Source organism: Mauremys mutica, unplaced genomic scaffold (assembly GCF_020497125.1).
Source record: "Mauremys mutica isolate MM-2020 ecotype Southern unplaced genomic scaffold, ASM2049712v1 000329F_np12_subseq_115379:174343_obj, whole genome shotgun sequence".
Classification (NCBI taxonomy): Eukaryota; Metazoa; Chordata; order Testudines; family Geoemydidae; genus Mauremys; species Mauremys mutica.
The window spans coordinates 28,267-53,930 of NW_025422917.1; the positions used below are offsets into that span (position 1 = coordinate 28,267).

At 43.6% G+C, this 25,664-nt stretch overlaps 1 protein-coding gene across 1 annotated transcript; it reads right to left on the reverse strand.

Annotated features, from left to right (window-relative positions):
- Positions 1–17,032: 17,032 nt before the first annotated feature.
- On the reverse strand, positions 17,033–24,800 carry LOC123357131 (coxsackievirus and adenovirus receptor homolog; the record flags this gene model as incomplete). Its single annotated transcript, XM_045000438.1, has 5 exons — positions 17,033–17,175; positions 17,571–17,693; positions 18,144–18,299; positions 19,043–19,247; positions 24,631–24,800. Coding segments are annotated over 5 exons (797 nt in total), but the record flags the coding sequence as incomplete, so codon positions are not given.
- Between the last annotated feature and the right edge of the window lie 864 nt (positions 24,801–25,664).

Genomic DNA, 25,664 nt, shown 5'->3' on the forward strand with positions numbered 1-25,664 from the left:
CTCCTAGACCCAGGCAGCTTCCTCGCCGGACTATGCCAGGCTGAGTCAGCCCACCGTGGGTCGGCTCTCCTAAAGATCCACTAGTTACCGGGCTAGCCCGGTAACAGCCACTCACACTGGTGTACACACACACACACCAAGGCCTCTTTTTCTTCCTTTTTCTTTTTAACCCTTTTTCAACCTTTTTATCTTTTTTTTTTTTTTTTTTTTTTAAACCATGATGCATCTTTACCTGGTCCGGACCAATACCATGAGGCGGTATGACAACCCCTCTTGAGGCGGTAAAAACCCCTCAGCACCGGTGCATTCTAATGCATTTACCTATGCATTACCTTATGCATTACCTTATGCATTTCCTTGGCCAACTCAGCAGTTCCCAGTACTGCTATAAACTAACCTTATTGGGGCCTCTCCCCAATACCACTTTGCATCTGATCCTGCTGCACAGTCAATAAGTTCAGATGGCGTGAGCCCAACAGAGAGACAGACGTCCTCACGGACAGTCCTCCTCCGATACCCCAATAGAGATTTCAAAAGGTCTCATACCTCTCATGTGGCGCCATGGGGTTCGAAGGGGAATGATCCGTAGTAGTTGTCTGTGGGTCCGTGGGCGTTGCCATCCCGGACGAGCCCCCAAATTGTCGAAGAAAAACTCAGTTCTCACTTTTTGTTTGGATGCAGCAAAATCAAATACTTTATTATTTCTCCAGTAATTACCATGGAGGGAGAGAGTGCCATAGGACACAGGGTACTGGACAGGTCTCTCAACTGGTAAACAATCACAGCAAGCCTTTATACCTTTTACAGACAATTTCTAGCAATAATACAGACAGTAAAAAGCAACAAATACATTTTGTTTATACATAAGCTTTCCTGCTATCTCACTAGAAAAACAAGACTGCAAGACTGCACATTGCAAGGTCGTAATAACTTTCACACAATTCACTCTGTCTTACATTATCTTGCTTCCTCACGTAACCAGGGTCACAGTTAACCTAACTCATGCTAACTAACATTCATTAAGATCTCTTCAAAACCTTGTTAATTATTTACTGGCTTCCACAGGAGTAACACAAAACCTTCTTCCAGCCCCCTGGAATGGCTTGGATACCCAGGAGATAAGGAGACAAGACAGTGGAAACAGCTCTTTAAAGCCTTCATGTATTAATAGGTGTAGATAAATGTTATAGTGATAAGAGTGTGCTTGGCTGCAGTATGCTGGGAGGTGAGGAGACTAAAGTACAAGAAGTCTTCCAGAACTTCCCAGGGAAATTATTGCACTAACTGCTTGTCACGGCCCTGGTTGAGATCCCCTTGCTGGACACTCACCAAGCTACTGGCTTTGGATCCCACCACACTGGACCCGCCTGCTCCTAAGCTCTTCTTTGTATTGGTAGGCTGCAGCATTGTCTCTTTCTTTGGCCTCTCTGGCACACTACATGGGCACAGACTCTCTGTCTCATACCTTGTCACAGAGATGGGACCTCATAGTGCGGCTGACCAAGGCCCCCAGGACACCCAGTTGCTTAAAGTATACGCTTTCTCAGAACTTCAACCCTTGTTGGCACTGTTTTACAGTTTACTTCTCCAGGGACACGTGATCATTAAAGCACATAACACAGAGACTTTGCAAAAGGGATTCTAAAACAATTATTCTTTACAGTAGGCAGTACAGAAATATACAGATCCAGGGAAAGCAAAAAACACACCCACACACCATTACCTGCCTCAGTTTCCTCACCTCAGTGGAGTGTGCTTTGGGCTTAGGTCAGAGTCTTTCAGGATGTCCAGGATCCTTCTCTTGCACAGCATTGCTTTCCACTGCTGGTCTCTTCTCTGTCTCTAAAATGGCTGGTGAGAGAATCCTCCTTTTATAAAGTTGCAAGTCCCCTGTCATGTGACCCTATGATTAGCCTCATCAGGTGTTCAAAGTCCCCACCAGGTGCTCTGTTGCTAGCCCACCTTTCAGAACTAGTTTTCTTGGTTTGGCCACCTTCTTTGTCCAGTGCTGCTTCCGTTTGAATAGGAGGTTATCAAGGTTTGACAATCATCCATTTTTACCCGTGTCACCACCCCCTGGAATTGCATCCCAGTGTGTAGGCAAAAAGACAATAGGCAAGGCAGACAGCACTCAGAATGGAGTTTGCAGTTTGATAAAGACATATCCAGAGAGTTCATAATCTTAAACAGATTTCATAAATTGCACGTAGACAGCTTTCCCAAAGTGTCACACTACTACACCCCTTTAAGGGGTTTATCCTACATTCCTCCTGCCCACCAGGCATCTGCATCCCTCTGCTGGCTGGCCCAAGGCAAAAAGGGAAAAGAACCACCACTTTAGCTGCTCCTCACCCATTCCCATAAGGATGATCTCAGTAGCAGTCCTGCCCTTCTCCACTCAGGTGCTGCAGGTCTCTCTCTGGATGCATAGATGATACATAGCACTGCTAGGATTAGCTGTGTCTGTGGGGTTACTGATTGGATTGCACTTTGCCAAAACTATAGCTGGGGCCATCCCTTTCTCCTCACACCCTCCCAGCCCCTCAGCACCAGGGGCATCTTTCAGAAAAATTTAAGGGGATGGGAGGCCAAGTTGTGTCAACATCCCTGATTTTGACTCCCTGCTAGGGCTGCAGCTTGCTCATGAGGGGTTAGTGGGCCTGTCCTATCCTAAAAGGAGCGTGAGGGAACATCCCAGTCCTAACCTGGGGAGAAATGGGGGTGGTGGACAGCGTGGGGTTGTCTCACTGATTGCTGGCCCAGGGCGAGGATTGGGGCCGAGCTCATTCCACACTTAACACCTTACACCACTGGTACTGCTCCTGTCCAGCCAGTGGGGAGCGGAGGGTGTTGCTGACAATGCAGTGATTAGGAACCCTTGCCAAGCCCGCTTCAGTTACCCCTGCAGGCCCTTGAGAGACCCTGCACCACCAGCTGGAAAGGAGCTATGAAAAATTTCGGGGGAGGGGAGCACACATGGGCAAACCAAGGCCTGGGGGGAGGGGCAACTGCCTCCCAGCCCAATAGCAAAGGATGCCTCTTCCCAACACCTCCCAAATCCAGGACTGTGCAGGTGTGACCCACCCCCTCTGTTTGAGGGCACTAGAACGCACAGACCCCCTCACTCCTTTATGTGGGGTTGGGGAAGAAAGAAATTTCAGGGAAGAGCCAGTCCCAAGGGCTACAGAAACTCAAACCAACAGGAGCAGACACGAGAAGCACCTCAGCAGGCAGGCACTGTTAGCACACTGATAATGTCATCAGACTGCTTTCTACAGTGTCCACACACTGCACTCTACTGATTGGCCTTTTGCTTGAAGATCTTCCCAATCCCTTCTCCCTCACAGTCTCTTCACCTCAACCTCACTCCACCTGCCTTCTCTGCTCCCCCTTCCTGCCCTCTCCCCCTTTCTCTACTCCCTGCTATGGTCCCTCTCACTTCCTTTGTTTTTCTCTTTAACTGATCCCCTCCTAATAAAACCCCACGCAAAGAACTAAAAAAACAAACATCACCCACTCTCTCCTCCAAAAATCATGGCACTAACATGAGGGTTACTACAAAGTGTCCTACTGTTCACTCTGCTGGAGTGTTGAATCTCTTTACCCCACCCTGCATCTGTCTTGCTTACTTAGGTCAGGTTTACATGAAAAGGTTAGGTTAGGTTGACCCAGGTACGTCTCTCATGGGTACAAAAAAATCTACACCCCTGAGCAACATAGTTAAGCCAACCTAACCACCGGTGTAGACAGTGCTGGGTTGAGGAAAGAATTCTTCTGTTGACCTAGCTAGCACCTCTAGGTGGATTAACTACAGCAACAGAGTTCTTCTTCCAGTCCCTGTAGTGAGCATCTACAATGAAACACTACAGCGGTGCAGCTGCAGTATTTCTAGTGAAGACATTGCCTTATGTCTCAGTTTGTACAATGCTAGCTCAATGGGGCCCCATTCTTGTTTGGCCCCAAGGTGGTACCATAAATAGTAGTAATAATGTTTAATTTCTAGTTACTACAACAGGTGGCTCCAGTGAGAGTATCACATAGGATGGCCAGACAGCAAATGTGAAAAATCGGGACGGGGGCGGGAAATAGGAGCCTATATAAGAAAAAGACCAAAAAATCAGGACTGGCCCTATAAAATCAGGACATCTGGTCACCCTAGTATCAGAGAGGAAAACAAATGTGCCCTTGTGATGATGTAGTTATTTAGATGAAATGGAACAGTACCACATTGTTAGAACTAGATCATTAAATTAAGCTCAAGAACTAGGGGTAGCCTGTATTATTTCTTTGTTTTTGTATTTATACAGAGCCCAGCACAATGGGGTCCTGATCCATGACTAGGGCTCCTGGATGCTAAGGTAATATTGTAAGATTATAAATAATCAATAATAATAAAATGTTGCTGGTCCCTAAGTTATGTCAATTATTTAAAAAAAAAAAAAAAAGGTGCAGTGGTTAGGTAGAGCTGCTCTTTTACTGCTATGAGAAGCAACTTAGAGTTTTAGAAATGGACATTTCAGGCCAAAGCTGATATTTTAGCCCAGTTCCCCTAAAGAGATTATAGGCCAGTTTAACATCCAATACCAAACAATTATCTGTGCCAGTTGACTGCTTAGGTAGTGTTAAAATTAGTGTCACAAAGGAATCTCTTGTCTGAATTACTAGACAGACTAGAGTCACATTACAGAGACACTTAACAGCAGGAGAGGGTGGCGTTGACAAGGAAAGAAATACAATGGCTCAATCTCAGACTGGTCAATTATTTGCATTAGCATAACAGAATCTTTGTCTTAAATGGGCTTTCAGACAGGTAAAACTGCATAGTGATTGAAGCATCAAAGTATCACTGTGAGCCACTCGTTACGCTACACAGGACTAAATGAGCACATCTTGTGAAAACAAGAATATAATGCAAGCTGAGCAAAGCATATTGATATTTGTGGCCTGAACATCTAGTATTTGATAATGTTTTTTCCTTCTTAAAAAAAAAACTACATTTGACTTCTGCTTGGATCTCACAGTGCTGTTTTTAAAGTGAATGTCAATGTTGAGACATAAAGTGGGTGAGGTAGTATCTTTTATTGGAACAACTTCTGTTGGTGGAAGTGACAAGCTTTTGAACTACACAGAGCTCTTCTTCAGTTGGTACCAGATGACTGGCGGATAGCTAATGTCAAGCTGATCAGAAGCAGGAAGCCTCCCAAAGAATCAGTGGGGCCACCGGACTCAAGGAAAACAAGGCCATTGCAAAGAAGCTAAGTGAATTCTTTGCATCAGTCTTCACTACAGAGAATGTGAAGAAGATTCCCAGCCAGAGCCATTCTTTTTTGATAACAGGTCCCATCAATGGCTGTTAGCCAAGATGGTCAGGGCTACAATCCCATGTTCTGGGTATCCCTAACCCTCTGACTACCAGAAACTACCAGACAAGGGATGGATCACTTCATAAATTTGCTCTGTTCTGTTCATTCCCTCTAAAGCACTGGTCGCTGTTAGAAGACATGATACTAGGCTAGATGGTCCATTGGTCTGATCCAGTATGGCCGTTCTTATGTAAAGAAATTACCTCACCTACCTTTTCTCTCTCTCATATATCCTGGGACTAACATGGCTACAACAACATGGCAAACAACAATGGAAGAAATGTCCCCTCTGCCTGACAAGAAGGGATTTGAACAGGGATCTGCCCCTCAGGTCAGTGCCCTAATCCCTTGGCTAGAGAGTCATTCTAATACTTTGTGGCCCAATATTTAATTAAATTGGAACAACCTCAATAAGAGAGATTGAGGGGGAATGACATTGAAATATCCCAAGGCCTACTGGTTAGGGCACTCACCCGAGTGGTGGCACATCCCTGTTCAAATCCACCCCCCGCCCCAGCCTGATGAGGAGAAGGGACTTGAATGAGTGGTTTCCTACATCCTGGATGAGTATCCTAATCACCAGGCTAAAGGGTGTAAGGGAAGTCCTCCTCCTTTCCACCCACTCTCCACCCCCATGTTTTGTGGTTAGGTGGCCTCTGAGCATGCCAGCCAGATCAGACCCTGTATGCAACTTAGGAAGCTGAACACCTATATTTCCCCTGGTTCATGAATAGGACTAGGGTTTAGGCAGGAGATGGGCACCCGGGTGCCTAAAGTGAGGCAGCAGTGCACGTGCCCAGTGGTAGAAATATAGGCACCTAAGATGAGGTTTAGGAAAACTGGAAAACTTAGGAGCAGAGTGACTTTAGGTGCCCACAGGGTTAGGTGTCAGCCAAGCAGGGCTTTGGTGGATCACAATGGTGCTGAAAAACAGGACCGGAAATTACTTAGTCTGTGGGTACGTCTACACTACCTGCCGGATCGACGGGTAGTGATCGATCAATCCCCAATGGCTCTGCCGTCGACTCTGGAACTCCAGCACGGTGAAAAGCAGAAGCGGAGTCGACGGGGGAGCGGCAGCAGTCAATTCGCTGCCATCCTCACGGCCAGGTAAATTGACCTAAGACACACTGACTTCAGCTACGCTATTTGCGTAGCTGAAGTTGTGTATCTTAGGTCGACCTCCCCCCCCACTGTAGACCTAGCCTCAGTCTCAGCTCCTCAGCTGTACAATGGAATAATGACAACTTCTATACCACACAAGGGTGTTATGAGGATGAACATGTTAAGGATTGCGAGGTGCTCAGATACTATAGTAATAGGAGCCATATAAATACCTTAAATAGAATTATGCCTGATTTGCACTAGTATAAAAGCAATCAGTCAGGCCACACATGATTTGAGTGTCTTTATTTAGCACTCATCTCCTGGTGTCACTCATCAGTACATTTTTCCTGGGCATTTTGCTAATCTAAGTTTCTGCTCAACAAATCCTTCTTAAATTTGCAAACCTCATCATCTTGGGAGACTTCAACATCTACACAGATGGTGCTTCTGACATGAGAAGAAAGTTTAGGGATCTCATACTCTCTGGATCAACACAGAGCTGCCTAGATCTTCAGGAAGGATATCAATACAAGAAACACCTAAATCATCTGTTCTGGTCAGACCATTTCCTCTTCCAACTAGAAATAAGAACTCTTTCCATTGTAAGCATCACCACAGTCCCATCTCAAAGACTCTTAGGACCCTAAAAAATTCCTAAACTTACTTTAGATATGTCTTCACTACTCTCTTACACACACACACACACACACACACACACTCTCACTCTCTCTCTCTCTGCAGATGAGTGTTCAGCTGGTGTTGATTTGAGGTCTCAGTATACTTACTTTTATGGCTTCTCACGTGGGAAGCAAGTCCTGTTGTGGATTTGTAAATGCGATTGCATTTCTAGCAAGCATAGTCATTGTTGGGGGGAAGGTTTGAGGTCTTGGCCTTACGACATGATATATTCCCCCGCTGCGATCTCACACACCATGCCTCAAAAGTAGACATGGACTTATGGCACAGACCTCTCTATCTGAGGCTGTCCAGAGCAGTGGTGACCAATGGGAGCTGTGGGAAGTGGTGGCCAGCACATCCCTGCAGCCCGCGCTGCTTCCTGCAGCACCTATTGGCTGGAAACGGCGAACCGCAGCCACTGGAAGCTACGGGCAGCCGTACAAATGTAAACAAACTGACTGCCCGCCAGCAGCTTACCCTGACAGGCCGCATGCAGCCCACGGGCCACAGGTTGCTCACCACTGGTCCAGAGCAATGAGTTCTCAGATTTTAATGTCTATCTTGAATTATTTGATGTTAGCCTTCAAAATGTCCTTATATCTGAGGCTGGGTTGACCCTTACAGTGGGTTCCTGTGCACAGTTGACTGCAGAGTATCGCTTTCAGTATATAGAAAACCTCAGTAGGCACCATGCGTTGGACCCAGCAAAACTGAGCCCTGAGTATGCTCTCGATTCCACGGATTTGGCACCTTTCATGGACTTCAGTGTTGGGCATCCTGTCCTACTACTTGATGTTGCAGATGGATCTTGGGCAGTGAAAGTGGAAGCTCTCCAACTGTTTGAAGTGCTGTCGGTATAGAATCCATATCTCGTAGCCGTAGAGGAGTGAGGTGAGAAAAACAGCATGGTAGATTTTTATCTTGGTTCTGAGGCAAAACTCCATGCTCCCTCCAGAGCCTGAAGGTGAGCCTGCCAAATGTCATGCTGGCCTTTGTGAGATGCTGAATAATTTCATCTTCCAACATGGTGTTATTGGAAAGTGTGCAATCCGGATAGCAGAATTCCTGATCGACTTGAGGGGTGAGTTGTCAGTTGTGACAATGGACTCACGGTGCTTGTGATGCTCATGGTCTGGTCCTGGCTGGTACATGACTTCTGTCTTGTTCAGGCTGACTGTGAACCAAAGCATTTTGAGTCCTAGGCAAAGTGATACATGACAAGTATGTGTACAATGACAGCAGTCATCAACAAACAGGAGCTCTCTTAAAAAGCTATTTGATTACCTTGGTGCAGGCGTTGAGTCACTGTAGATAATAGACCACCATCCAATCTAAACTCGATGTGTACCCCTTTGCCAAAGTCCTGGAATGTGAACAAGAGCATGGCTGAAAAAAAACGGTGGCAAAGAGGGCTGGAGCCACTACACATGCTTGTTTGGAGCTGCTGGTGATAGGGAAGGTTTCTGATGAGTCACCACACTCCATCACCCTGGCCATCATGCCATTGTGAAGTGAGTAGATGACAACAATACTCTTCTTCATAAATTTGTGTTCCCAGAGGAGTTTTCACAGGCACTCACAATTCACTGTGTCAAAAGCCTTGGTCAGAGCAACAAATACCACATATAGGTCCTTATTCTGTTCACAAGCCATCTCTTGTATTTGTTAGGCTGCAAAAATCATGTCCATGGTGCCACAACCAGCACAAAAGCCACTCAGTGACTCTGGATACACCAGGTCCACTAAATGAGAGATGAGCCTGTTGAGGACAACCAGGCAAGGATTTTCCCAGTTACGGACAGCAGTGAGATTCCGCAATGGTTGTCACAGCTTGATATGCTTCTCTTCCTTTTGTACAGATGGACTATGAAAGCATCCTTATACTCCTGGGGCATGGTACCCTGTTCCCATATAGTCTTGAAAAGGCTGGTGAGTTTCCTGCCAGGTGTGCACCTCCACATTTGTACACTTCAGATTGAATGTTCTTGGGTCCGGAGGCTTGCCCCGGTACAGCTGCTTGCTGGCCTTAGTAATCTCGCCTAAAGAAGGGTACGAGGACAGCTCCATCCAGGACAGAACACAGTGGGAGTGAATCAATGGCTTCATCAAACATAGTGGATTGACAGTTCAGGAGACTATCAGTGCTCTGCCCAGTGAGAGAGAATCTTGCCTTTCTCTGTGAGCAGCCAGTTACCATCTGCTGAGAGTACAGAGACTATACCACTGGAGTGAGTGAGTGAGTACTTAAAAAAGCTGATTATGGAATATTGCTTAGTTTTTCATGAGCATTGACTAAAGCAAATATATGCATCTCTCTCTCTCTCTCGTGTCAGATTTTATGTTTTGGTCTTTTTTGACATATAATCCTAGCACAAACAAAATCAGGATAGTACAAATCTAACAACTAGCACTTTCACTTTCACTGGTTACCACCATCAGGGAAGGAATAACAGCCTGTATCATCAGATTACGTGGGTACCTTCAGAGAGACAGCATGGTAGAAATCACTGCATTAAGCCTTAAATAATACAAACACATAACCTCACACTGATTCACTAACCCAACAATCAAATGAGATCTTCAGCTGTCACTGATGAGCACACAGTGTACCTCAGGAGTCTCTCTCTGTGCAAACAAAATGGTTTTAAGACAACTGTGCTCCGTCAACAGTAGGCCACTGCATGTCAGCCTAGACCTTCCGGTTGCTTTAATTTATGTTGATTATGTATGGTAACAAGGAGCCACGCCAGTGTTTGGGGGATTACTTGCGCACTGGAACCCTCCATCCCACCATGCCTTCTTTCTCCAGGCCACAGTCTTGATGCCAGCCACACAGTGTGTGGATTTGCTATCTGCCATCAGATTTATGGCCACTTTGCACTCTCAGAACTGTACAAAGCCATCTTAACTCAAGGGAGAATCTAAGCTAATGTATGTAAATTTCTTTGTTTAAACAATTCCGTCACTATTTGCATATTCTTTGCCCCTCTTTTCTATGATAAAATGATGAAAAGCAAAGGTAGGGTCATAAACTGACATCACTTATTGCCGCATATATTTTACCAGATTTTGATAAGTGTACTTGTACTATACACATTATAATGTAATGTTTTATTAAATATATGTTACAAGATTTACAGTCTTGGAATACAATATAGCAAGGTGTTTTAAAAGAAATGTTTATAGAAATCATTTTTATAACAGTATCAAAAAGACATTATCATCACATCATTTAAATATACAGTATGAAAGGCACACTTCCTATCAAAAAAATAAGGCAATTAACTAGCTGTAAACAAAATTCAGTCTAAATCAAAACTTAAAATCACATTAATTTATGTGTGATTGGACTGAAATAATTTCAGCACCAAATTGCATAACAAGCTACATTTTTTTTGCCACCTGAGTTGATTTCGGTCAACTTCATATTGAGTTTTTACTTCTACCCAGAGGTATTGCTATCTTCATACTATGAAAAGGGTTTATGTTTTATTTTTTAATTCTTTAAAACCTAGAACTAGTGGAGAAAAATCCTTTAACTGTCACCTGAAAAACTGAGCAGAGTCTAGTATGTAATCTTGACTCTAAAGTGAAAATAGGTATAGACGAAACAAACAGTACTTCATTTCATAATATACTTCAGTTTCTCCACAGTTGAAATTCATGGGACAAGTGCAGCCTGTTTCTTCATGTTTATACCACTGTGATATCATGAATCTTGTATGCGAGGTCATACTATAAAAAAGAGAATACCATTAATCTATATGAGGTGCTAGGATATTTGATCATCACGTAAGTTAATTTGTAATTAAGATAAACACCATTAGGTTCATCCTAATTATACTAAAATGCAGATCATTAGGACTGAAATCAATGGAGTTACTCCTACATTAAATCAGTGTAATGTAGTGGAGAGTAAGTCCCAATATGAATATGTTAGAATAGAAATGAGCTGTTGCAGGCACTGCCCCTGCAGCTCCCATTGATTGGGGTTCCTGGCCAATGGGAGCTGTAGGAGTGGCGTTTGGGGCGGTGGCAGTGTGCAAAGCAGAGGCCCCTGGCTGCCCCTACGCATAGGAGATGGAGGAGAGCCATGCCGCTGCTTCTAGGAGCAGGCCCCCGACCCTGCGCCCCAGCTGGAGCGCCACAACGGAGCAAGCCCCAGACCTCGCTCCCAGCAGGAGGTCAAGGGCTGGATAAAAACAGCTGGTGGGCTTGCCCACCCCTGATCTAGAAGCATAGGCGCCGACTTATATGGGGCTCTAGCCCCATGAATAAATCCCAAGCAGGGGCTCTGCCCCACCAATGTTTTTTCTCCCCTGCTTGGAGCGCCCCCCCGCCGCTGCCGCCGCCGCCGCCAGGGCTGCCCAGAGCCCTTTAAATCCCAGCCGCCGCCGGGAATCAGAGGGCTCTGGGCTGCCTGCTGCAGCGGGAAGCCCAGAGCCCTCTGATTCCCGGCTGCGGCTGGGATTTAAAAGGCTCTGGGCTCCCCGCGGTTGCAGGCAGCCCAGAGCCCTCTGATTCCCGGCGGCGGCTGGGATTTAAAAGGCTCTGGGCTGCCTGCTGCAGCGGGAAGCCCAGAGCCCTCTGATTCCCGGCTGCGGCTGGGATTTAAAAGGCTCTGGGCTGCCTGCAACCGCGGGGAGCGCAGAGCCTTTTAAATCCGAGCCGCGGCCGGGAATCAGAGGGCTCTGGGCTCCCCGCCGCGGCGGGCAGCCCAGAGCCTTTTAAATCCCAGCCGCGGCCGGGAATCAGAGGGCTCTGGGCTTCCCGCTGCAGCAGGCAGCCCAGAGCCCTCTGATTCCCGGCCGCGGCTGGGATTTAAAGGGCTCTGGGCTGCCTGCAACCGCGGGGAGCCCAGAGCCCTCTGATTCCTGGCCGCGGCTGGGATTTTAAAAGCTCTGTGCTCCCCGCGGGTGCAGGCAGCCCAGAGCCCTTTAAATCCCAGCCGCGGCTGAGATTTAAAGGGCTCTGGGCTCCCCGCCGCAGCGGGCAGCGCAGAGCCCTCTGATTCCCGGCTGCGGCTGGGATTTAAAAGGGTCTCAGCTCCCCCCGGTTGCAGGCAGCCCAGAGCCCTTTAAATCCCTGCCGCGGCTGAGTTTTTAAGGGCTGCGGGCTCCCCGCGGTTGCAGGCAGCCCAGAGCCCTTTGAATCCCAGCCTCTGTCCGCTGATTGCCCCCTCCCCAGACCCCTGCCCCAACTGCCCCCCAGAACCTCCACCCCCTATCTAAGCCCCACTGGTCCTTGTTCCCCAATTACCCCCTCCCGAGACCCCTGCCCCTAACTGCCCCTTGGGACCTCAGCCCCTATCTAAGCCTCCCTTCTCCTTGTCCCCAACTGCCCCCTCCTGAGACCCCACCCAACTTCCCCCCCCCCAGGACCGCACCCCCTACCTGTCCCCTGATAAACCTCTTAGACTCCCATGCCTATCCAATTGCTGCCTGTCCCCTGACTGCCCCTTCGAACCTCTGCCCCATCCAACTCCCCCTGCTCCTTGTCCCTTGACTGCCCCCCGGAACTCCCTACCTCTTCTCCAACCCCCAAACTGCTTACTGTGCCACTCAGACCAGCGTATCTGGCTCCATGCAGCTCCAGACAGTTGCTGCCATGCTCCCCCATGGAGCCCACAGCCCTCTCCCACCCCCAGCACCTGCCTTCCAGATTTGAACACCTCAAAATTCAGGAGTGCTCAAGCTCGGTTTGGGCAGCTTTTACTTCATTTCTCCCAAATCAGTTTCCCCTGCAAGGTGCCAACTGAAGGTGTTGGAGAACAGAGAGATCAGGTGGCCTCCTAATGCCTGGAAAAGAGACAAAGGCCGGAGGAGGGAGTGTCAGTGCCTGTGCGGACTTCTGGGAAGTGCACGGTGTGGAAGGGGATGCTGTGATGCTTTGGAACATCTCCATACAAAGCCAGTCAGGACTCTGGGGGAGCCTCCTCTCTCGGAGCATACTGTCTCCAGGGCAAGAAGCTTACACCTTCCTGGGTCTGACCTCGGAGCATTCAGCATGCCCTTCCACGTCATGCACTTTCCAAAGTGAGTCTGCCCAGGCTGGTCCTGGGGCAACCAGAGGTCGCTGCACCCCAACTCTGCAGTCAGATGTGACTCTCAGCCAGACAGTAAAACAGAAGGTTTATTAGATGACGGGAACACAGTTTAAACAGAGCTTGTTGGTACAGAAAACAGAACCCCTCTGTCAGGTCCATCTTGGGGGGTGGGGAGCCCAGAACCAAGTTCTGGGTCTCTCCCAATTTCCCCAGCCAGCTCCAAACTGACACTCCCTCCTCTGGCCTCTGTGTCTCTTCTGGACAAGGAGGCCACCTGATCTCTTTGTCCCCAACACCTTCAGTTGGCATCTTGCAGGGGAAACTGAGGCACCCACACAGTATTCAGAGAAAATATTAAGAACATTCCCACTTCATCACAACAGATGCAACAAAATATAATACCGTATATTGAAGTAGGCAAGTGCTGCTTCTGACTTTCCACTTTTAATTGACCCTTGTAATCTTGTGGCGCTGACGCGTTGTAGCTTCATTTTATATCGGCTTACAGGGCGGGAGCGGGGGGGCACCACCATTTTGGGCCCCACCAAAAATTATACAAACCTGCCGCCTATGTCTAGAAGCTGCTCCCATTGAAGTCAGAATTTTGCCATTGCTTCCAATGCCTATAGGATCAGACTCCTTAGTTCATCTATCAGTTAGTGTAAAGTTATCTGCAGTATATTTTCTAGTATTTATCTGGTCTAGTTTAAAATCACAAGCAGAGGGTCTTCCACCATCATTATTATAAAGATATTTTTGTGAAATTCATCTTAACATATCCTTTCCTTAATTTCATTCCATCACTCCTAGTTACCAATTGTTTCACCCTACAATTATTTTTCCTCTTTTGTGTTTACAACCTTAAAGTACTTAGTTATCAAGTCCCTTCCACTGCAACTGGCTATTTAGTCATATTTATTTTGCATTTTTAATGTTTCTTTATAAATCAGCCCTTCCAGTCCCTTGATCCTTCCCTCCCACCCGCCTTCTGAGTACCATGTCTTTCTGGTATAGAGGTACCCAAAACTAAATAGAATATTCCAGTACTCATCTCACAAACGATGTATAAAGAGGAACTATAACCTCCCTTCTTTGTGACATGATGCCCCAAATTGCTGTTCAAGGGGCATCAAAACAACATTTGCTTTTTTTGGCTGCCACAATTTGCTGAAAGATCATATACATCTTATATGCTGTCTACTATCACCCCTTGCCGTATGTCAGCATAACTCATTTCCAGTAATATACAGAAAATCTCTTTTCTTAGTATATCATGGAAGCCTGCAACTGTCCGGGAAGCATTTCATTTTGTTATTATCTAACCCTATTTCCAAAATTATGTGCCTTTGTATTATTTCTCATTTTCACTACTGTTCATAACATGCCTCAATTCCATAGTATTTATGAATGTGATTAGCACACTATTTCCTCTTTCAGATCATTAATGAAGATGTTGAGTCTTCTATAACACTGCATGCTGTCACTTCCTATAGACACTTTCTTATAACTTGACACACTGCTGATTAGCATTAATCTTTGTGTAAAATACTCCAGCTACTCAATCCATGTGAAAGTGATAATTGATAACTGCATTTACCTTAGACCAGTGGGCCCCAACACGGTGCCCATGGGTGCAATGGCGCCCGCCGGGGCATCTAGGTGTGCCCGCGTACTGGCCGGTGGACAAGCATCTGCTGAAATGCCACTGAAAAGTGGTGTTACCAAGAGGTGCCACTGCTGAAATGCCGCTGATTTTCGGTGGTGACGCCTCTTGATGACGCTACTTCGGCGGCATTTCGGAGGATGCTTGTCCGCTGGCCACGGTCCTTAGTGGTTTGTCGTCCAGTGCCCGCCACCCGGAAAACGTTGAAGACCACTGCTTTAGACCATCTGCCTACTAGTTTTGTAAATCCAGTTGCAAAACTGCATGAAGAAGAAAAACTATCTGAAATTCTATTTTTGTTATGAGAAAGTAAATGGAATTAAGTGTTTGGTACCAATATTTAGAGGTTAGTTTGGTTTTAATGGGGACATCGAGGACCAAGTTCTTTTACCCCCTTTACAAATTCTTTGTACAAAAACTGTTTACACAATGCCCTAAAATAGCAGACTAATATTGTACTGTGTATATATACACACACTAAGGTCAAAAATAAGTTTGCAAAATAAGTGAGCAGATTTTACCAACTCACAAGCACTTATTTCCCATTAAATGCAGATGGAGCTTCTGCGTGCTTACCTCTTTGGAATCAAAATATGGATTTAGAAACCTACAGTGAGATTTAGAAAACTAAAGCAAGGTTCTGAAAATCTTAACAGATAAATATCTATCTCGCATAATTTAACTATTTGTCCACAAACACACATCCATTTTTCATGGGAAAACAGTTGATCTGAAGTTTTGGAAGACTAGGTTCCATGAGAAACAAGTTGGTATAAACTTGATGATGTCCCTTTAATGCCAGTGAACAGTTTTGGGTTGCTTGGCATGACTATAATAAAATGCTCTTCTCTTAAAATTGGGGTCTCATAAAGCTTGCATGGTCTCCTGTAGCATTTCCACTTGTTGCATTTAATCGCAAAATCAAGTTTATTAGTTGACTGGGTTCAATTAACTGCAACTGATAGCCCATGATATTCAAGTTCTCAGCAATTCAGAAGATGCTCCAAAAGCACATTACAAAAGTTAAAGATTTCCACAGACTTTCAGTAAAATATTTAGATCATTCAAGTACTTCAGCCACTGTGGCCATTATCACAGAATGGCCAAAGGAGTCAAAATATTTAAGTCATTCAAAATTTTGAGGGTAAAGTCTCTGGAAATCTAATTTCATGGAGTACAGTTGCAATGTCTTTTCACTGTCAAAAATATACAACTTTGTGTTTCATATTCAGAATTCCACATCTAGCTGATATGGTGTTTTTTCATCTAAAATTCAAATACCTCCATTGTTTCATTCAGAACTTAAATGCTTTTGCTGAAGCAATTAATTAATATATTTTAATAACAGTTCAAAATTAATGAGCAGAAGTGATGGCTGTTCAAACAAACTGTTCATTTTCTTCAAGGACAATTTTGTGCACTTTTTAAATGTAGGTTGGAACAAGTTTTTTTTTTAATTTAATATTTGTATAGAATAAAAAAAAGCATAAATTAACACCATTCTATACTATGGACCCATCCTTGCTTTGTGCTGGAATCATCACAGGGACAGCTCCCATTCTACTTAGATTAGGTGCAGCTACCTTTGACGGTGGAAAGTTTGGGTTTTGACCAGGAGAACGTTCAAAGTCTTCACTTGGTACTTGATTATATGGAGTCTTGGCATATCCTTCCATATTGGAGGGAGACATTGAACCCAGAGAGGAACGATTGCTGCCTATATAGCTGCGGGCTGTTGAAGTACGACTCTTTGGAGGAGGAACATCCTCTCTGAAAATAGTTAAAAATAAAAATGGTTTAAATCAAGAATGTATTGGTGTTTTGAGAGATTTATAAAATTTCTACTGTTTTTTCTATTACAAAAATAAAAGTGTAAAAAACAGTAATACTGTTTATTACTTTTAAAAAATGTTTCAAATATTTACAACTTTCAGAATCCTTTTTAACTGAACAAAATATTGAAACATCAGAAAATAGGGTACAGGCATATTAATGTATACTACATTAAAAGTATAAGGTTTTAGGCTTAGCTGTCACACTGGCTTAATGTACTGGCTTAGGTCAATGCAGAATTCTAATCAGCCATAATGAATATATTACCCACAAGAAAACATTAAGAGGAAGTTATTTTCTAGTTTCAGATATTACAGTTCAAAGGGTAAAGAAAATGGGCCATTACCTAATCTCATGATGCACTTCTTTTTCATATTTTTTCTCTTTACGTTTCTTACAGCAACAGAAGACAAGAAAGGCCAATAAAAAGAGACCCAGAAGAGTTCCAATAACTGCTCCAGCAATTGTGCCAGCTGTATTTATAGCTAGAATAGATTAACACAAATTACTACAATACTGACATTTAACTGAATTTGCATAACTAGAGAATTCTCCATTTACACCTTAAAATAAAAACAAATGTTCTCTATACTGAGAAATATTACTGAACTGATACATGCATACTTATACACGTTTAAATTAAAAAAAAACAAAAAAAAAACACAAACACATGGGAAGACAGGTCAAAAGGCTGACTTGTTTATTGGAGCTGAAAGAACGCTCAATACTAAAAAATATGACAAAATTTAAAATGGTGTCAGCTACCTGTTCTACAGCATATTTCTTTTATAGATTACAAAAGGATCAAATGAGTTTATTTTTTTAACTCATTCATCAACATTTCTAATTTTGCAGAAACTATTATATAGCAAGTACTTACGGGGAGTGACATTTAGCACAACGAAACAGTCATCAGTGCCAATTCTGTTTGCAGCCACACAACTGTATGTACCAGAGTACTCCTCAGAGACATTTTTCAGAGACAGTTCACCTGTGTCTTTATCTAAAAATATTGAAGAAACTAGTTAAAATTTTCCATTAATGATTATTCAATATTTCAAAAGGTGTTAATCCATTACAACAAATTTTATTTTAAATGTCAGTGTCTTAGTTATTTTGACATCAGTTTGAAAAAAAAATGAGTCATTTGTCAAGCTGCAAAGAGCGGTCATATATAATACTATCATTCTTTTATGAATAACTGGAAGCTTATTCCATAGCATTTAATTTCAGTATTCGGTCTTGGTACTTGATACCACTAGTCTGCTGAGAACACTTCCTTGCCAAGAGTGTAAGGGATGTGTCTAACACAGGTAATCTGTGAGGTACCAGATCTTAAGACAGTAAGCCTAGGCATAAAAAAAACCTTAGCATTTCAAGGTAAAATAAAAACATGAAGACAAAGCCTATTATCCATCTTAAATATATTATAATAGCAAAGGATAAACATTACTTAATAACGATGTCGCCGGAAGTTCCTCTGTGCCAGTTATTTTCCTCCAGTTGTAGGACAAGAGTAGGGAACCTTCCTGTGATACACATTTCAGGGTAAGGTCTCTTCCAGTTTCCTGTGATCCTTCAATGTAGCATTTAGTCATTGTTGGCTTTACTAATAAATAAAGTATTATTTAAATTAATTAAAAGTCAGTTATGGTGTCCATTAAAATTTGCTATAAGCTTTAGCAAATAAATCATTTTTCACTGTACAGAACTTGAAATCAGCCTATACTTTTTAACTCTTATGTTTCATACAAAGGGCAAACCAATTTTTGAGCCATTTTCAAGAAATGTTAATTATTTCTACATTTTTGTCCTCCTCCTCCTCCATTCCACTGGGGGAAGAGGGGTATCAATCCTCTAATTTTTGAACACTAAATAATAGGGCTGTCAATTAATCACAGTTAACACCTGCTATTAACTGAAATCAAAACTTAACGGTGTTAATTTTTTTAAACACATTAATCATATACATGTGTGAGGGTGGAAGGCACCAGCAGCAGGTGAGGGCTGGAGCCCCACGCACCAAGAGAGGATGGAACCCCGAGCAAGGCTGAAGCCCAGAGCCCCCACCCCGACCCTCTATTTGAAAATATAGAAAACCCACAAAAATGTAAATAAATGGTATTCTAGTATTGTTTAACAGTGCGATTAAAACTGCGTTTTTTTTTTTAATCTCGCGATTGTTTTTAAATCGCTTGACAGCCCAATTTATCCACTTACAATTTAGTATTAGATTATGAATTTATTTTACACAAGCATCTCTTTTATTTTAAGTGTCAAATGTAATATGGCATGTAACAATTTGCCCTCAAAAACATATACAGTGTATAGCATCTGTACAAATTATCTTACCAAGCACAGTCAACTGTATTTTTTGGCTTTCAACTCCCGGAGCTTTCTTCACTCTGCACTGGTATGTGCCTGTGTCTGCTGACTTTAGATTCAGGATATCTATGGAGCCATCACCAGATCTGGGATCAGGATTAGTGAACTGTACCCGTCCATTCATAGCTTCATAGTAATTATTATAAATCCTGTCTACAGAGTACATAATAATCTAAAAGGAAAAGAAAAAACAAGTATTTTCTTCAAACAAATCTGCATAGCAATTTGAATATTTCAAATGAACCACCATTCTATTTCTTTGGAAGATATTTTTTCATGTGTAAAAATAATTCTAACCAGAACAATTAAAAAAACCCATCCAACGCAATTTATCTGATGGAAAATGAATAAACTCTATTAACAGCTGTTTAAAATTGCTGTGTGCTAATACTTACATAAGAACATAAGAAAGGCCGTACCGGGTCAGACCAAAGGTCCATCTAGCCCAGTATTTGTCTACCGACAGTGGCCAATGCCAGGTGCCCCTGAGGGAGTGAACCTAACAGGCAACGATCAAGTGATCTCTCTCCTGCCATCCATCTCCATCCTCTGACGAACAGAGGCTAGGGACACCATTCTTACCCATCCTGGCTAATAGCCATTTATGGACTTAGCCACCATGAATTTATCCAGTTCCCTTTTAAACATTGTTATAGTCCTAGCCTTCACAACCTCCTCAGGTAAGGAGTTCCACAAGTTGACTGTGCGCTGCGTGAAGAAGAACTTCCTTTTATTTGTTTTAAACCTGCTGCCTATTAATTTCATTTGGTGACCCCTAGTTCTTGTATTATGGGAATAAGTAAATAACTTTTCCTTATCCACTTTCTCAACATCACTCATGATTTTATATACCTCTATCATGTCCCCCCTTAGTCTTCTCTTTTCCAAACTGAAGAGTCCTAGCCTCTTTAATCTTTCCTCGTATGGGACCCTCTCTAAACCCCTAATCATTTTAGTTGCTCTTTTCTGAACCTTTTCTAGTGCTAGAATATCTTTTTTGAGGTGAGGAGACCACATCTGTACACAGTATTCGAGATGTGGGCGTACCATGGATTTATATAAGGGCAATAATATATTCTCAGTCTTATTCTCTATCCCCTTTTTAATGATTCCTAACATCCTGTTTGCTTTTTTGACCGCCTCTGCACACTGCGTGGACATCTTCAGAGAACTATCCACGATAACTCCAAGATCTTTTTCCTGACTCGTTGTAGCTAAATTAGCCCCCATCATGTTGTATGTATAGTTGGGGTTATTTTTTCCAATGTGCATTACTTTACATTTATCCACATTAAATTTCATTTGCCATTTTGTTGCCCAATCACTTCGTTTTGTGAGATCTTTTTGAAGTTCTTCACAATCTGCTTTGGTCTTAAATATCTTGATTAGTTTAGTATCATCTGCAAACTTTGCCACCTCACTGTTTACCCCTTTCTCCAGATCATTTATGAATAAATTGAATAGGATTGGTCCCAGGACTGACCCTTGGGGAGCACCACTAGTTACCCCTCTCCATTCTGAGAATTTACCATTAATTCCTACCCTTTGTTCCCTGTCCTTTAACCAGTTCTCAATCCATGAAAGGACCTTTCCTTTTATCCCATGACAGCTTAATTTACGTAAGAGCCTTTGGTGAGGGACCTTGTCAAAGGCTTTCTGGAAATCTAAGTACACTATGTCCACCGGATCCCCCTTGTCCACATGTTTGTTGACCCCTTCAAAGAACTCTAATAGATTAGTAAGACACGATTTCCCTTTACAGAAACCATGTTGAATATTGCTCAAGAGTTTATGTTTTTCTATGTGTCTGACAATTTTATTCTTTACTAATGTTTCAACTAATTTGCCCGGTACAGACGTTAGACTTACCAGTCTGTAATTGCCGGGATCACCCCTAGAGCCCTTTTTAAATATTGGCGTTACATTAGCTAACTTCCAGTCATTGGGTAGCGAAGCCGATTTAAAGGACAGGTTACAAACCTTGGTTAATAGTTCCGCAACTTCACATTTGAGTTCTTTCAGAACTCTTGGGTGAATGCCATCTGGTCCCGGTGACTTGTTAATGTTGAGTTTATCAATTAATTCCAAAACCTCCTCTAGTGACACTTCAATCTGTGACAGTTCCTCAGATTTGTCACCTACAAAAGCCAGCTCAGGTTTGGGAATCTCCCTAACATCCTCAGCCGTGAAGACTGAAGCAAAGAATCCATTTAGTTTCTCCGCAATGACTTTATCATCTTTAAGCGCTCCTTTTGTATTTTCATCGTCAAGGGGCCCCACTGGTTGTTTAGCAGGCTTCCTGCTTCTGATGTACTTAAAAAACATTTTGTTATTACCTTTGGAGTTTTTGGCTAGCCGTTCTTCAAACTCCTCTTTGGCTTTTCTTATTACACTCTTGCACTTAAGTTGGCAGTGTTTGTGCTCCTTTCTATTTGCCTCACTAGGATTTGACTTCCACTTTTTAAAGGAAGTCTTTTTATCTCTCACTGCTTCTTTTACATGGTTGTTAAGCCACGGTGGCTCTTTTTTAGTTCTTTTACTGTTTTTCTTAATTTGGGGTATATATTGAAGTTGGGCCTTTATTATGGTGTCTTTAAAAAGGGCCCACGCAACTTGCAGGGATTTCACTTTAGTCACTGTACCTTGTAACTTTTGTCTAACTAACCCCCTCATTTTTGTATAGTTCCCCCTTTTGAAATTAAAGGCCACAGTGTTGGGCAGTTGAGATGTTCTTCCCACCACAGGGATGTTGAATGCTATTGTATTATGGTCACTATTTCCAAGCGGTCCTGCTATAGTTACCTCTTGGACCAGCTCCTGCGCTCCACTCAGGATTAAATCTAGAGTCGCCTCTCCCCTTGTGGGTTCCCGTACCAGCTGCTCCATGAAGCAGTCATTTAAAGAATCGAGAAATTTTATCTCTGCATTTCGTCCTGAAGTGAAATGTTCCCAGTCAATATGGGGATAATTGAAATCCCCCACTATTATTGGGCTCTTAATTTTGATAGCCTCTCTAATTTCCCTTAGCATTTCATCATCACTATTACTGTCCTGGTCAGGAGGTCGATAATAGATCCCTACTGTTATATTTTTACTAGAGCATGAAATTTCTATCCATAGAGACTCTATGGAACCTGTGGATTCGCTTAAGATTTTTACTTCATTTGAATCTACACTTTCTTTAACATATAGTGCCACTCCTCCCCCTGCACGGCCTGTCCTGTCCTTCCGATATATTTTGTACCCCGGAATGATTGTGTCCCATTGATTGCTCTCAGTCCACCAGGTTTCTGTGATGCCTATTATATCTATATCCTCCTTGATCACCAGGCACTCTAGTTCACCCATCTTATTATTTAGACTTCCGGCATTTGTGTACAAGCACTTTAAAAACTTGTCCCTGTTTATTAGCCTGCCTTTTTCTGATGTGCCAGATTCTTTTTTATGTGACTGTTTATCATCTGATCCGGCTCTTACATTATACTTCTCATTCCTCTGCTTCCGACTATAACCTGGAGATTCTCTATCATCAGACTCTCCCCTAAGAGAAGTCTGTGTCCTATCCACACGCTCCTCTGCAGCAGTCGGCTTTCCCCCATCTCCTAGTTTAAAAACTGCTCTACAACCTTTTTAATGTTTAGTGCCAGCAGTCTGGTTCCACTTTGGTTTAGGTGGAGCCCATCTCTCCTGTATAGGCTCCTCCCATCCCAGAAGTTCCCCCAGTTCCTAATGAACGTGAACCCCTCCTCTCTACACCATCGTCTCATCCACGCATTGAGACTCTGAAGCTCTGCCTGCCTACCTGGCCCTGCGCGTGGAACTGGGAGCATTTCTGAAAATGCCACCATAGAGGTCCTGGATTTCAGTCTCTTCCCTAGCAGCCTAAATTTGGCTTCCAGGACATCTCTCCTACCCTTCTCTATGTCATTGGTACCTACATGTACCACGACCACCGGCTCCTCCCCAGCACTACACATAAGTCTATCTAGATGCCTCGAGAGATCCGCAACCTTCGCACCAGGCAGGCAAGTCACCATACGGTTCTCCCGGTCATCACAGACCCAGCTATCTACATTTCTAATAATCGAATCTCCCATTACTAACACCTGCCTTTTCCTAGAAACTGGAGTTCCCTCCCCCGGAGAGGCAACCTCAGTGCGAGAGGCAACCCCATCACCATCTGGAAGGAGGGTCCCAACTACGGGAAGGTTTCCCTCTGCTCCCATCGACTGCTCTACTTCCCTGGGCCCTTCTTCCTCCTCAACAGCACAGGAGCTGTCTAAGCGGAGGTGGGACAATTCTACAGTGTCCCGGAAAGCCTCATCAACATACCTCTCTGCCTCTCTCAGCTCCTCCAGTTCCGCCACCCTGGCCTCCAAAGCCCGTACATGGTCTCTGAGGGCCAGGAGCTCCTTGCACCGACTGCACACATACGCCACCCGCCCACAGGGCAGGTAATCATACATGCGACAGTCAGCGCAATAAACTGGATAGCCCCCACTCTGCTGCTGGGCTTCTGCCTGCATTTTCTCCTAGTTAGTGAAAGGGTGGTTTACGGAAAGTAGTTTTGGACTGTGGTTCGGTTTATAGGTTTTAGGGGGGGCCCACGGGGACGGGGTTAGGGCTGGCGAGGGACTCCCACTCCCTTCCCACTCCCCTTCTAAACTCCCTTGCGAAACTCCCTGTTAGCAGCCCCTGGTCGCTTGTGCGCGGCTTTATAAAGCCCTGGCCTGAGTGAATGCCCCGCCCACTGATTAAGGCTCAGCCAATTACCAGAGGCTTCGAGCTTTCAAACCTGCCTCCAACTGCCAGCCAGAGCACACGGTCCCTCAAACAACCAAACAAACAGACTGACAAACACAAGCTCAGCACACAGCAAGTAACCCCCAAACACAAACAAACACACACTACAGACAGTCACTTACCCACAGATGCTGTATTAGCTCCTCCTTCACCTGGAGAACTCCCTTGCGAAACTCCCGTTAGCAGCCCCTGTTCGCGAAGCTCCCTAGTCGCTTGTGCGCGGCTTTATAAAGCCCTGGCCTGAGTGAATGCCCCGCCCACTGATTATACTGTAAACCTCTGCATGAAGGGGTTCATCTAAATTTACTGGTATTGCTTCTAAAGAATGGAATGAGAAAGGGACTAATATTTTAAGATCTAAGAATTTTTTAAAAATATTTTCTTAGTAAAAGCAGACTTGTTTGGTTCAACACAGCATTGTCTTTATCAGTAACAATAATCTATGATTCTATGAACTGAAAAAAAAATTAAAATAAAATTATCCTGGAGTTTTCTCCTCTTTACCACTCACTAACTTATAGTGAGCAATCACTTGTCCTTCTAGATCTTAATGATGTTTATATAACTGGCATTCATTGTTTACTATTCCTGTGCATGGTGCTTCACAGACATGCAAGACCACAAGTTCCCTGACTTGAAAGAGACAAAATTCAGAGAGCAAGAGGTTCTTTATGGGCAGAAAGCTTAAACATTCAGAGCTCTTACAACAGCTAGGAATTAAAAGGTCTCTAAAAAGCTGTCTCTATACTCACTGTTTGTTCCTTCTTTTGATTATCTGTTGGTATTAAGACCCATTCAATATCTAGTGGGCCTTGATCTTCTTGTGCGACAGTGAATGTACATGGCAATGTAACTTTCTCTCCTTGCGCTTTTTCAACCATAGGCTGGTTAGTTGACGTTATGTTTAGGCCTTTTGTTAGACCTAGGGAAAAAAAAAAAGTGGTGGTATAACAAGTGTTAAACCTCTACTAATTCAACAAACAATAATTCAAATCTATGGATAAACATTCAACTTTTATGATAAACTTTCCATTAGACATAGGCCAAGATTTTCAAAAGTGGATACCAAATAAGTTGCCCAATTATCCAAAGTGCTGAGCACCCAATAGCTCCCTTCACTGAAACAGGAACTGCTTGGAGCTCAGCATCTTTGAAAGTCAGCCTGCTTATACAGATGCCTAACGTCAGGCACTCACTTTGGAAAAATCTTGGCCATAATACATGGTTAAGTGTACAGAACTGAAATTGTCTAGTCGGACATTTTTAGCAGCGCTTACCCAACAAACCCTGTACCATACTCTGTTATTGAACAATGAAGTAAACTGGATATAATGTTAATCAGTTCAACCTGGGAGTCCTATAAATAGTCACTTGAATCAGGAAAAGCTACACCCTTCCTCATTTTCCATCTCCTACACAAACACACCCTAGTTTTATGCAACGTAAGTCCTATAAAAAGCATACATATCATAAAGGGTTTTAGTTAACAGTGACTTTTCACAACAGTAAATGCATACCACAATCCTAATGCTACCTCTCTGGTATAGATAAGGACATATAGCATACTGCTAAGGTCAGTTAAGTCTGACAGGACAGTTGTGAAATGTTGACGTTAAATTACTTGTTCTTGAAACATAAGGATCATTTTGCTTTAAAGAATGGGTGGGTTAATCTTTTCCAAAAATCCTACTGAGTTTTCAGATTTAATTTTTGTGTCAGCCTTTTCTGCCTGATCTCCTCCTGGAAAAATCAGCATAATCCTCATTTGCATGGTATGCTCAAAGAA